The sequence below is a fragment of the Gymnoscopelus microlampas genome (genome assembly GCF_963454915.1).
Source record: "Gymnoscopelus microlampas genome assembly, chromosome: 8".
NCBI lineage: Eukaryota > Metazoa > Chordata > Actinopteri > Myctophiformes > Myctophidae > Gymnoscopelus > Gymnoscopelus microlampas.
In genome coordinates, this window is record NC_139945.1 from 39,200,680 (window position 1) to 39,213,112 (window position 12,433).

At 39.6% G+C, this 12,433-nt stretch overlaps 1 protein-coding gene across 1 annotated transcript; it reads left to right on the forward strand.

The window, feature by feature from the left end:
- The first annotated feature begins 1,247 nt into the window (after nt 1–1,247).
- LOC311050426 (succinate receptor 1-like) lies at nt 1,248–3,212 on the forward strand. The gene is made up of 2 exons (XM_084064511.1): nt 1,248–1,293; nt 1,545–3,212. The coding sequence occupies exons 1-2, from the start codon at nt 1,291–1,293 to the stop codon at nt 2,493–2,495; spliced, it is 954 nt and encodes a 317-aa protein (XP_083920637.1). The 5' UTR covers nt 1,248–1,290; the 3' UTR covers nt 2,496–3,212.
- Nucleotides 3,213–12,433: the final 9,221 nt, after the last annotated feature.

A 12,433-nucleotide genomic window follows, 5' to 3' on the forward strand; every position in this document is an offset into this window, starting at 1 on the left:
AAGCATTAAGGAACAATGCAAAATAAAGACAGTATAAAAGGATTTGAATACAACTACAAATAGTTCTTATGTAAGATATCTTAGAAAATAAGAAGCTAAACTAAAGCAGATACAAACATGAAAATAAAGTTACAGTAGCCTACAGCAGAAATGTATACAAAACCTCAATAAAAGGCAGCGGCAAACAGAACAGTATTTATGTAGCTTTGATTTTAAAATGAATTGAGAGTTGTAAGACCTGCGGTTTTCTGAGAGTCTGTTCCAGATATGTGGTGCATAAAAACTGAACTCCACTTTTAGTTGTGACTGCCAGTGTAAATACAGTAGATGATATGCTCCACTTTCTTGGTAACGACTTGAGCTGTCGAGCAGCTGTGTTCTGAATCAACTGCAGCTGTCCTGATCGATTTTTAGGGAGACCTATATAAAGACAGCATTACAGTAGTCTTAGTCACGAGAAAGTATTAAGTCCTTTCATCCTTGATTTGTTCCTAATAGGCACAGTTTGTAATTGCCTTAATGTGGTCTGAGTCTAAGACTACACCAAGATGGTGTGTTGTGGCTAGGGTCGTTAATGTGGTGTGAGTCTAAGACTACACCAAGATGGTGTGTTATGGCTAGGGTTTAGTTTTTTTCACAATTGAAACTGAAAACTGACTTTTAATTGTTTGTCCTTGGCTCCAAAAACAATTACTCCAGTTTTGACTTTATTAAAATGAAGAAAATTCTGGCACATTCAATTGTTGATTTGTTCAATGCATTTACTCAGTACTCGTATTGGACCATAGTTCCCTGGTGATATGGTTATGTAAATATTATGTCTTCTGCATAATTATAGTAACCTAGTTTGTTATTTTCCATAATATGAGCCAGTGAGAGCATGTACAGTAGATGTTGAACAGAAGAGGACAGACCCAGAGCTACCTCAGTTTACCCATGATACTAGTGTATCATGGTCTTTCCATGTACTGTAAACATTGAACTGAAGCGAGGAAACTGTTTTCCTTGACCTTTGGTTCAGTAGCTGTAAATAAACATAATAACATTACTAATACAATGTAAATTAGTGCGCTAAATACACAATACAGAACAGAATGTAGTAAAATATGTAGTTTTATTAACCTCACAGATTTTCCATATTATTTGCAATAATAAAAAACGATAATGAAATACACCACCAGCACGCATTGATGCACATACTGTTTTCAGTCAACAGAGTGGATTCACCTAGAGCAGCACCCTCTACTTCCTGTCCCTGTTCCCAGGAGCTACGCTGTACCAAAGGACAGAATGGTAAGACTCATACCTTATAACATTCATGTTTGTGATATATTGCAATACCAATTGTGTTAGCATACTCATATCTGCTACTGAACAATCTCTAAAGAAAAAAAGTAAAACAGTAACATTATTGGAGGACATGGTCATTGAACTTGATTGCTCCATGCTGAAAATGCTCCAATTGTTTCTCTTCTCTTCTCTTCTCTTCTCTTCTCTTCTCTTCTGTTCTGTTCTCTTCTCTTCTCTTCTCTTCTCTTCTCCAGGTGTTCAACTGCACACAGCTGGATGATGTCCTAGAGCTATATTACCTGTCACCACTCTATGCTCTGGAGTTCTGTCTTGGTTTCCCTGGCAACCTGTTAGTTGTCATTGGCTATGTGGTTTGTCTGCAAGAGTGGCGGAGCATCAATATTTACCTTTTCAACCTGGCAGTGTCCGACCTCCTGTTCCTATGCACACTGCCTCGCCTCTCCTGCCTCTATGCAAATGGCCAAAAAGAGACCAGCCCCTATGCCTGTATCATCAACCGCTATCTCCTGCACGTCAATCTTTATTCCTCCATTCTCTTCATGGTCTGGGTGAGTGTGGACCGCTTTCTGCTCGTCAGACACCCGACACGAAACCACTTCCTGCTAAGACCAAAGGTTGCGATGGCAGTAGCTGGGCTGAGCTGGCTGGCAGTCAACATCCAAGTGGCTCCGCTGATAGTGCTTATGTCCCAGGACATGCAGAAGGCAAACTGCAGCCGCTGCACAGACTTTGCCAGCCTGAGTGGCAACACAAATGCATTGGGCTACAGCATGGGACTGACCCTGACCGGCTATGTTCTCCCTCTCCTGGGGCTTTGCCTATCCTCCTACCATATTGCGCGTCTTCTAAAGGTACAGGAAGGGGCTTTACAGCGCAGGACCCCTTGCTACAAGCGGCCTCTCAGGGTTGTGACAGCAGCGGCTGCGATGTTCCTGGTTCTCTACTCTCCCTACCATGTGATGAGGAATGTGAGGATAGCATCTCGGCAGGAATGGTCAGGGATGGAGCTATGTACCAGGATGTACATAGAGGGTCTGTACATCCTGACTCGACCAATCGCCTTCTTACACAGTGTTATTAACCCCGTCTTCTATTTCCTCATGGGTGACCAGTTCAGAGAGCTCCTATTGCTTAAACTTAGAGAGCTGTTGAGGAAGACAGGACGATGGAGGGGTGCATCATGACAACACTTAAAGGAAGGGTACGTGATTTTCTTTGGTTAGATTTAAGTGTTAAACAGCTTTATATTCTGATAATGGATGGATAAAATTGGTATCTCATTGCATTTTCTGTTCAATAAAGAGCTGGAGAAATGGGGAGACTCCTGTTACTGAACACACACTCTAGCAATGATTACTATCAGAATATAGTGCTTTAACCTTTTAACAAAAAACTTTTTGTTTTAACCAAATAATATCACTTACCCTACAAATATGGTCAAAACATAAAGATACAGTACATACACACAAATGGCTGTTGCATATTATTTCTCAGATTATCATCACCTTTCCAATTGTTTTGTTTGGTGACATGTTTTGCATTCATTTTAATCTATGGTAATATACAGTATGTGAAACCACTATAATATGAATGTTCAGATTATTATACTATCCTGTATAAAAGTCCTGGTATTTCTTGTCATCGACTGTTATTTTTTTCCATATTAATGTAATCTCTATAAACACCGACAGCACTCAGGGTGATTCAATTCACCATATTCACACTGTGGCCATTTTGCTCTTATACTTGGGCGTTTCTTCCCAACCCGCAAATATGACGTGAGAGCCAACGTGACCACTGTGTGAATATAGTCAATTGAATCTTTCAATTAGTTGTTTTTGTTTTACATAATATTATTCAAGATGACCACACAAAAAAATACATCTGTATCTCCTAATTCATGTCACATGAAATTATGAACAAATATTATTTTATTGATGATCTAGCCTAGAGATTATAGCCACATACACTGTATCTGCACTGACATTAAAGCTGCACTATGTAACTTTCCTCTTCTACCCCGGATTTGAACCCGGTTTCCTGCTCAAGTGCTGACATTTTTACCATTCAGCGAATAGAGACTGCCTGCTTGCTCAGGGGATGAATTGAAAAATAGAGTGTCAGATCCTGTGTCTAGTGAGACATGACCTTTGACACGATCTAAAACGTCTCAATATAAGAGCGGTGAGACAAAATACTACCACCCCAATTGTATAAGTTATATTGTATTAACATACTCTACCATACAGATAGGACAAAATACTATTTTATTCATTAAAAAAAGTTACTTAGTGCTGCTTTACTGTAAGTGATAATTAGGTTTCAAGAGACTGTATTTTGGAATGTCAGCAATGTGAACGTTGAGTGCGAAGATTCCGCTCTGTCAGTTTGGAGGAGACATTATTACATCCAATATATTTCACCATCAATCATAACTACTGTCTCTGTTCTTTTGTCTATCCTCTGTACAGTCTTAGTATAACTTTTGCTGCACCAATTAAGCGTCTCTCCTCCAAAGCACTGGGCAACAGAACAGCAGGTCAAACCATTAGAAAAAGAAAAATCACACCCTGTGTGAAGAGAGTGGTGCCTTTGATGAGCCCCGTATTGATGTTGTCATCAATGTTTGTTTATTGGACATACATACATACGGACGGACACATGGACAAAGTCAGATATAGGAGTGGTTGGCACCACTCAAAAATGTTTGAGAATTAGCCAAAGAGTGCGAAATAATTCAACCTCACTTCTCTCCCAATCACTTTTCAGTTGCACAGTGACATTCCAATAACTTGTTTATGTGGTATTGTTTTGTGTGGAATATACATTTCTTTTTAGTTCTTGGCATCTACAGTATATGAATAGTTTCTAATATTGCAGGAATGTTTCTGATAATCTTCTAGGAACCTTTTGTTTTCTTTTTAGCTTGTCATCTCATATGTCAGTACCTTGGCCATCTACATGTTTTTAGATAAGAGTAAGTAACTAAACATATACACAGGGTGAACATATGTGTTGTTCTTTATACATAGTCCAAAAAGGTAGATACAATGCTGAAAGTCAGACAAGCCTAATATCTTTAGTCATCTAATATCTTTAGTCTTGTATTTAATAATGGAAATCCTTTGCAGCATCGAAGGTTGTAGCACATTATTGTTGCGACCTTTTCAACAGAGTCATTTTTCAACACTGTCATCCTAACCAAGGGGTTCATGGCTGAAATATTAAGAAAGAATGTTTTGATGACCTTCTCCTGGCTGGACTTGGCTGGACCTGGCTGCTCCCTGCCAAGAATGGCAGGGAGTACCAACAAGAGTTGCACTTTCATCATAATCCCTTACAGTGCATTACATCAATCTGGCATCATGCCACTCATGGTTTGTGTATATGTGTATGCAAGAATAAGATTTAAGGTAGGTACACACACACACACACACACACACACACACACACACACACACACACACACAGAATCTCACACACACAGGTACACAATGGCTCCCTGCTTAGCACTCAGCATCAAGGCTTTAGGCTTGGATTGGGGGTACAGTAAGTTCCTGTGACATACTATTGTCATGTCCAGAGAATGTACTTGTCTATCAAGCTGCCTCACGTTAAGGAAAAATTAGTTAGGTTCCTGACAGCCACATCATGGCAGGCTAATGAAAATGTAAACTAGAAAAAGTGCTCCTCGGAGCAAAGGTCTCCGCCAGCAATGTTGGGAATTCGCCAATCAGGATGGATGAAAAATCGGATCCGTCTTGATCACTTGACTATTGAGATAATGAAGGAGTAACATCATAACAATTGTTTTACATAAGTCGGCCTCCTGGTGGCGCTATAAAAGGCAGATGTGAAAAATGCAGAGCAAAGGTTTTTCCTCTGCCTCTAGGGAGTGGGCATACAAAGTTTTACACACAACAGTGCAATTATAAGTAAAACACGAATCAGCCTGTTATAGCGCCACCATGAGGCTGATTTGAAAACGAAAAAAGTGCCATTTCTTCCTTGACCTAGTGGGAAAGTGTGTGCAAAATGTCATGGAAATTGCACGCTGTGTTCATGATTTGAGGCATTTTGTTCAAAACAGAGTGTCCTGCCAATTTTAGCCAATCAGGATGGAATATGAAAAATCAGATTTTGTTTAATGACTATAGAGATACTGTGTACCGATTTGTGTGATGTTTGGACAAAATCTGTAGAAGTACTGTCAAAAAATGTGTTTTTCAAAAATCGGCCGCCTGGTGGCGCTATAACAGACAGACGTTCTGCTCTAGCATCCAGGGAGTGTGTGTGCACAGTTTCGCTGCGAACAAGCCAACAGTGCCGGAGATTAGCTGTTCACAGACGGAAGAACGGACAGACGGATGGGCGGGCGGACGGACGGACGGACGGACGTACAGGGTGCAAAACATAGTCTCGGCCATGCCTTTGGCCTGGTGGAGACAATAATAATAACTTCTGCATTCACCCAGCAGATTAATCTATAAAAAATATTTCTTGTGCTTTTTTTCTCCGCCAGGCTGAAGGCGTGGCAGAGACTATGTTTTACACTCTGTCTGTCTGTCCGTCCGTCCGTCCGTCCGTCCGTCCGTCCGTCCGTCCATGCGTGTGTGTGTGTCCGTCCATCCGTAGAGCTCTCCGGCACCATTGGACCGGTTGCAGCAAACTGTGCACGCACATTCCCTGGATGCCAGAGCAGAACCTCTGCCCCGAATGGTTCAGATCGGCCTGTTATAGCACCACCAGGAGGTCAATTTTTGGAAAAACATTTTTCTATATTACAGATTTTATCCAAACATCACAGAAATCGGTATACAGTATCTCTATAGTCATTAAACGAAACAGGTCTTTCAAAATTTTCAGATTCCAACCTGATTGGCTAAGCTTTTTGATATTACTCCTACAGACTTTGTCCAAACATCACGCAAATCGGTACACATTATCTCTATAGTCATGTGATCAGGATGGATCTGTCTGATTCTTCATGTTCCATCAACATTGCTGGCCCACAATAACCTACCTGACCTGGCGGAGACCTGTGCTCCGAGGAGCACTTTTTCTAGTTACCCCTTTTTCTCCCCAATTTAGTCGTTATGCCAATGAATTCCTCCCCACACACATTTATGTATTGTCACTGCTGTTGTATCCTACTGACTCACCTGCCAGTGAGGAGCCCCCACCGGGAGGACGCAGAGCCTTCGTCCTACTCCTCCCGCCTAACACCCCCTGCTGACAGGTGCCGCCCAAGCCCTAAGGAATACCTGCAGTGACATATCACCCTCCCTGCCCGGCTTTCCTCCCCCGAACACAGGCCAATTGTGTTCGTATAGACTATAGACGCTCGACAAAGCCAGATGCACCACGGTGGATTCTAACTCAATAGCTTTTTGATGAGCCCTCAATGCAGAGCTGTTAGGAATTAAACACTTAAACCCTACAGTGGTTAGCACTTGATAATGGCAGTAATACCATCTGAGTGCCTCTGTGGTACCACAGAGGCGCCACTACTACTTGGTGGTGCCACATTTGACACCTTTTTTTAAGGTGTAGTGTGGCTGATCGGCCACCATGTGGCGCATGTGAGTCCATGAACCCTACAGTACATAAGGGGAAGGGTGAATGCATTTAAAAGTGAATGTTATTTTTATTTTTTGTAAACATAGAAAATAAGGGAATGAGTCCTTAGGATGAATTGAAAAGCAATTATTTCTTTAAACACAACTGTGTTTCATGGTGGAAGAAGTGCACAGACATTTTACTTAAGTAAAAGTAGCAATACCACAATATAAAAATACTCTATTTTTATATTTACTTATTTTTAAATATACTTACCAAAAGCTAAAGTTCTACAATGTTTGAAAGTAGCCGATCTAGCTTGTAGATCGGCTATTTTCAAATGGCTGTGGTATAAAATAGGGCTAAAGTGGTTATTATGTATGTTTTATTATATAACAATTTATATCTGCAAAGTAACTAAAGTTTTCAAATAATTGTAGTAGTGGAGTAAAAGTACACTATTTGCCTTTGCAGGTGTAGTGGAGTAGAAACAAAAGTGCACTAATACTCCAGTACAGTAAAAAGAAAACACTTCATCATTTTCCCCAAGGTTCTATGGAACCCAGGCGGGATTCGTACCCGATCCTCTCACCTTTGAGAAACATCTCACTAACCACTAGACTACCAGTTCAGTTGACATGATGGCTGTATGTGATCCCAAGACACTACACACAGAATGGGGCATCTCACTTCCAGCTGAACCATGTTACTTGAGTAAAAGTACAAAGGTGTTGGCATCAAAATATACGTAAAGTACCAAAAGCTAAAGTACTACAATGTTTGAAAGTAGCCGATCTAGCTTGTAGATCGGCTATTTTCAAATGGCTGTGGTATAAAATAGGGCTAAAGTGGTTAATATGTATGTTTTATTATATAACAATTTATATCTGCAAAGTAACTAAAGTTTTCAAATAATTGTAGTAGTGGAGTACAAGTACACTAAATAAGAAAAAGAGGTTGCGCATCAAAGATGGGTTTTCTCAGTGGAGTGCTAGACCCAAAGTCAGTATACATATCAAAAAAGGAATTAAAAAAAAATCCAAAAAGGTAGCACATCCAAAAACGTCAATTAAATGGAGGACAAATTACTCACATTTCCACTTTTTTATTGGCACACCAATAAAGTGAACGCTTACGCGTTTCGGCTATGAGCCTTCCTCAGAGCATACACTAATTTGCCTTTGAAGGTGTAATGGAGTAGAAGTAAAAGTGCACTAATACTCCAGTACAGTAAAAAGAAAACACTTCATCATTTTCCCCAAGGTTCTATGGAAACCAAGCGGGATTCGTACCCGGTCCTCTCACCTTTGAGAAACATCTCAATAACCACTAGACTACCGGTTCAGTTGACAAGATGGCTGTATGTGATCACTAGACACTACACACAGAATGGGGCATCTCACTTCCAGCTGAACCAGTGCTATGTTACTTGAGTAAAAGTACAAAGGTATTGGCATCAAAATATACTTAAAGTACCAAAAGCTAATGTAGATGGTAAGAGAGAGAGGGAGATTTTCATTTCATTTTATTTATTTCAATTATGGTTTACATGATCACATTCATATTTTTTTTACATATTCCATAACTGAAAAGGAGCAGTTAGAAGATAAATCTTATTTATACCTGCCCCTTTCTACCATTAAAATCATCAAATATCCTACCAACCAGTACATCATGATTCATCAAAAACTAAAACTAGAAGGAGAAAACTAAACGGAAAAGAAATGAGAGAACAAAGAACGAGAGCATGAGAAAATCACACAAAATTTAACCAGAACTAAAAAAACAAAAAAACTTAACAACAACAATGACCAAAAAAATGAAGATTAACCATCCAATTCATACTTGATCATTTTCCCCCTTTTGAACACTCTCTTAAACTGAAACACTGTTGTACAACTCTTCAACTCCTTGCTTTGCGAATTCCATAATTGTATACCTGTAACAGAGATACACATTTGTTTTAATGTTGTTCGAGCAAACAGATGTTTAAAATCATCTCTTCTGTTGGCCTCTTCCTGCGAGTTCAAATTAAATAACTTCTGTAACTGTTTTGGCAACCCTCTGTATTTCGCTTTGTACACGACTAATAATGTTCGTAGCTCAATTAAATCCATTATTTTCAACAAACCTGATAAAATAAAAAGTCTGTTAGTATGTGCTCTGAAATCCTCTTTGTAAATAACCAAAGGAATGGTGTTACTCTCATATGTGTTGCCCCACACTTCCAGACATTTGAGGTAAGGGGGGAGGGGATCTTGAAGTGAATTGATCTAATGTACCAAGCCAAAACAGGTTATGCTAATGCACAGGCTGTCTGATCTCACAAGAACATGGGCTTCACAGTGAAACACATCACAGCAAATGAATACAGTACAGTAACTTCAGTCCTGCATAACCAACCAAGTAACCAAGTAAAAAATCAGATAGTACATGAACAACTCCGACCATAGTACATGACCAAAAACTACACAACCCAAACCTCTACCAAAGCGGTCTTGCCCTTTAACTTGTGCGATGTTTTAGGCTGACCTAGGATCAGGTTAGTTAGCAGCGACATGAATGGCTGTGCATTTCATTACGTGGTGGAAAGCCTGACACAAGGTTTATGGCTTGACTTGTGTGATGATTATACTGGTTTATATAAATACACCTTTAACCTGTAAATGCAATCAGCAGGACACCGCAGGGAGTTGAACCCCATCCTAGTGAACCAGAAGTGCCATACCAGTGTCTTTTACATCTTTGACTCATTTACAGGTTGAAGAAACCACATATTAACGTTCACTCTCTCTGAGAGTGTGAATGTTAGAGTTTACCTGTGGTCATAATGAGATCTACTTTTGTGTATTCTTTTATATCAAAGGTCCCTAAAATTAGATTTTTAATGAATTCCTGTAAACGCAAAATAGAGAATAAATAAATACACCCATACCCGTATCCTCTAAAATGTAGTTACGATGGGCACGATTTGCATGAGTGCTGTGACCACTTTTACATTACGTCTAATGAGTGCTCGGGCCTGCGTGTAAGCGCGCATACTGGTTCTTATCAGTGTGACGTCTGGAAATGAGTCTAAACTATTTGAGTACACGTTGTGATGAGCGGTCGCTGTTTGTTTCATTTGAACTTAAGCTTGAAGGTCACAGTTGGGTCCAGCTCATCAAGACCAAACCTTAGGCTATCCACAAATAGGGCTTTCACGACTAGAGATTTTTACTGGTCGACTAATTTGACCCAGTGGTAGTTTTCTTTTTGCCATTGTTTTAATGCCATTACTATTGTTATTATCCTCCTTCCTTTATTTCTATGCCATTTCAAGGGAAGCGCTTCTGGCACAGCAGCACAGCAGTGTCTCCAAGGATCCTCAAAAGGGGGTTATTGCTCAATAATAGCCTATTATTGGGCATACTTTTGACCCCCTTTTGATAAAAATAAAGGCAGGAGGATAATAATAATAATAATAGTAGTAATGGCATTAAAACAATGGCAATTTATTTGATCAACTATTCGACTAGTACCAACAAGGTCGACTAGTGGTTACACAAGTCGACTAGTTGGTGAAAGCCCTAGTGTGTGTGTGTATGCATGCATGCATACATGTATGTTTCTAAACCACTGTTCTAAATCCTAATAGTTTCTGAAAAACTTGGGCCTTTATATACATACAGTATATAGCTAAAATCTAAAATGTGGACAAAGTACTCTTTTTTACTTAAAGGGATATTTCACTTTCAAAAAAACCTTTGGTCATTTTATCGTCTACTCAGGCCTTTGTGAACCCCCCAGACAAGTTGCTCGATTCAGTATTTAGATATTTGATATAAATTGTATCAGACATGCCCCCTTCCTATACAAACCATTGTAACTTCAAACTCTATTTTAATCATGTTAGATTCATCAAAAACACCCGTCCTTGGTTTTGGTGACTCATCCTGCCCTCCTAATGAGGGGGCCGTGTTTTTACAATTACTTTTTTCATTTATTTAAAATAAAACAATTATAAAATAAATGAAAGAATTAATCGGAAAAACACGGCCCCCTCATGCATTAGGAGGGCAGGGTGAGACCCCAGAACCAAGGACGGGTGTTTTCGATGAATCTAACATGGTTAAAATGGAGTTTGAAGTTACAATGGGTTTGTATAGGAAGGGGGGCATGTCTGATAAAATGAATATCAAATATCTAAATACTGAATCGAGCAACTTAAAAAAAACTGTCTGGGGGACTCACAAAGGCCTGAGTAGACGATAAAATGACCAAAAGTTTTTTGGAAAGTGAAATATCCCTTTAAGTAAAAGTACCAATACTGCAATGTAGATATACTCTGTTACAAGTAAAAGTCAGAAATTCAGAATTTACTTGAGTAAAAGTACAAAAGTATTGGTATACACATTTACCTACCAAGTAGAAAGTACTCATTATGTAGAATGTTCCATTTCACAATTTTTCAAATGTAAAAAAAACAACTTGAAAATAGAAAATCTACAAGCTCGTAGCTCGTAGATCGATTTTCAAATGGCCGAAATGTATACATAGGGCTACAACTAGTAACTCAAGTCTTCAAATAAATGTAATGGAGTAAAAGTATAATATTTGCCTCTGAGATGTAGTGGAGTAGAAGTATTGAAAATTGGAAATACTCCGGTAAAGTAAGAATTCCTCAGATTTGTACTTACTTTACACCACTAGGTTTTAATGGGTTAAATGGCCTGTCTTGGTTCAAAGCCCACTCACCACGACAAGGTGCAGGCCGAGAGTGGGGACAGGACAAGACTAACTCTGACGAGACAACATGAAACATACATTACAAACAAACAAACATGAAACATATATTACAAACAAACATGAATTACAAACAAACATGAAACATGCATTACAAACAAACATGAAACATGCATTACAAACAACAAACATGAAACATGTATTACAAACAAACATGAAACATGTATTACAAACAAACATGACTTACAAACAGATATGAAACATGTATTACAAACAAACATGAAACATGTATTACAAACAAACATGAATAACAAACAAACAGGAAACATGTATTACAAACAAACATGAATTACAAACAAACAGGAAACATGTATTACAAACAGAAGTGAGACCTGGAAGGAGGTGGATGAAGGAGGTGGTGGTGGTGGTGGTGGTGGTAGAAGGAGGGTGATAGAGGTAGGTGTTAGAAGGAGGGTGATAGATTTAGGTGGTAGAAGGAGGGTGATAGAGGTAGGTGGTGGTAGAAGGAGGGTGATAGAGGTAGGTGGTAGAAGGAGGGTGACAGAGGTAGGTGGTGGTAGAAGGAGGGTGATAGAGGTAGGTGGTAGAAGGAGGGTGATAGAGGTAGGTGGTGGTAGAAGGAGGGTGGTGGAAGGAGGGTGGTAGAAGGAGATTGGTAGAAGGAGGTGGTGGTGGAGGAAAGAGGGGGTGGTGGAAGGAGGGTGGTAGGTGGTGGTGGAAGGAGGGTGTGTAGGACCTTGTGTTCTCCAGAGCTTGCTCTCCCTCTAACCTCTCTGTTACCTCCCTAAATAACTCTGACCATCACTTCATAACCTTC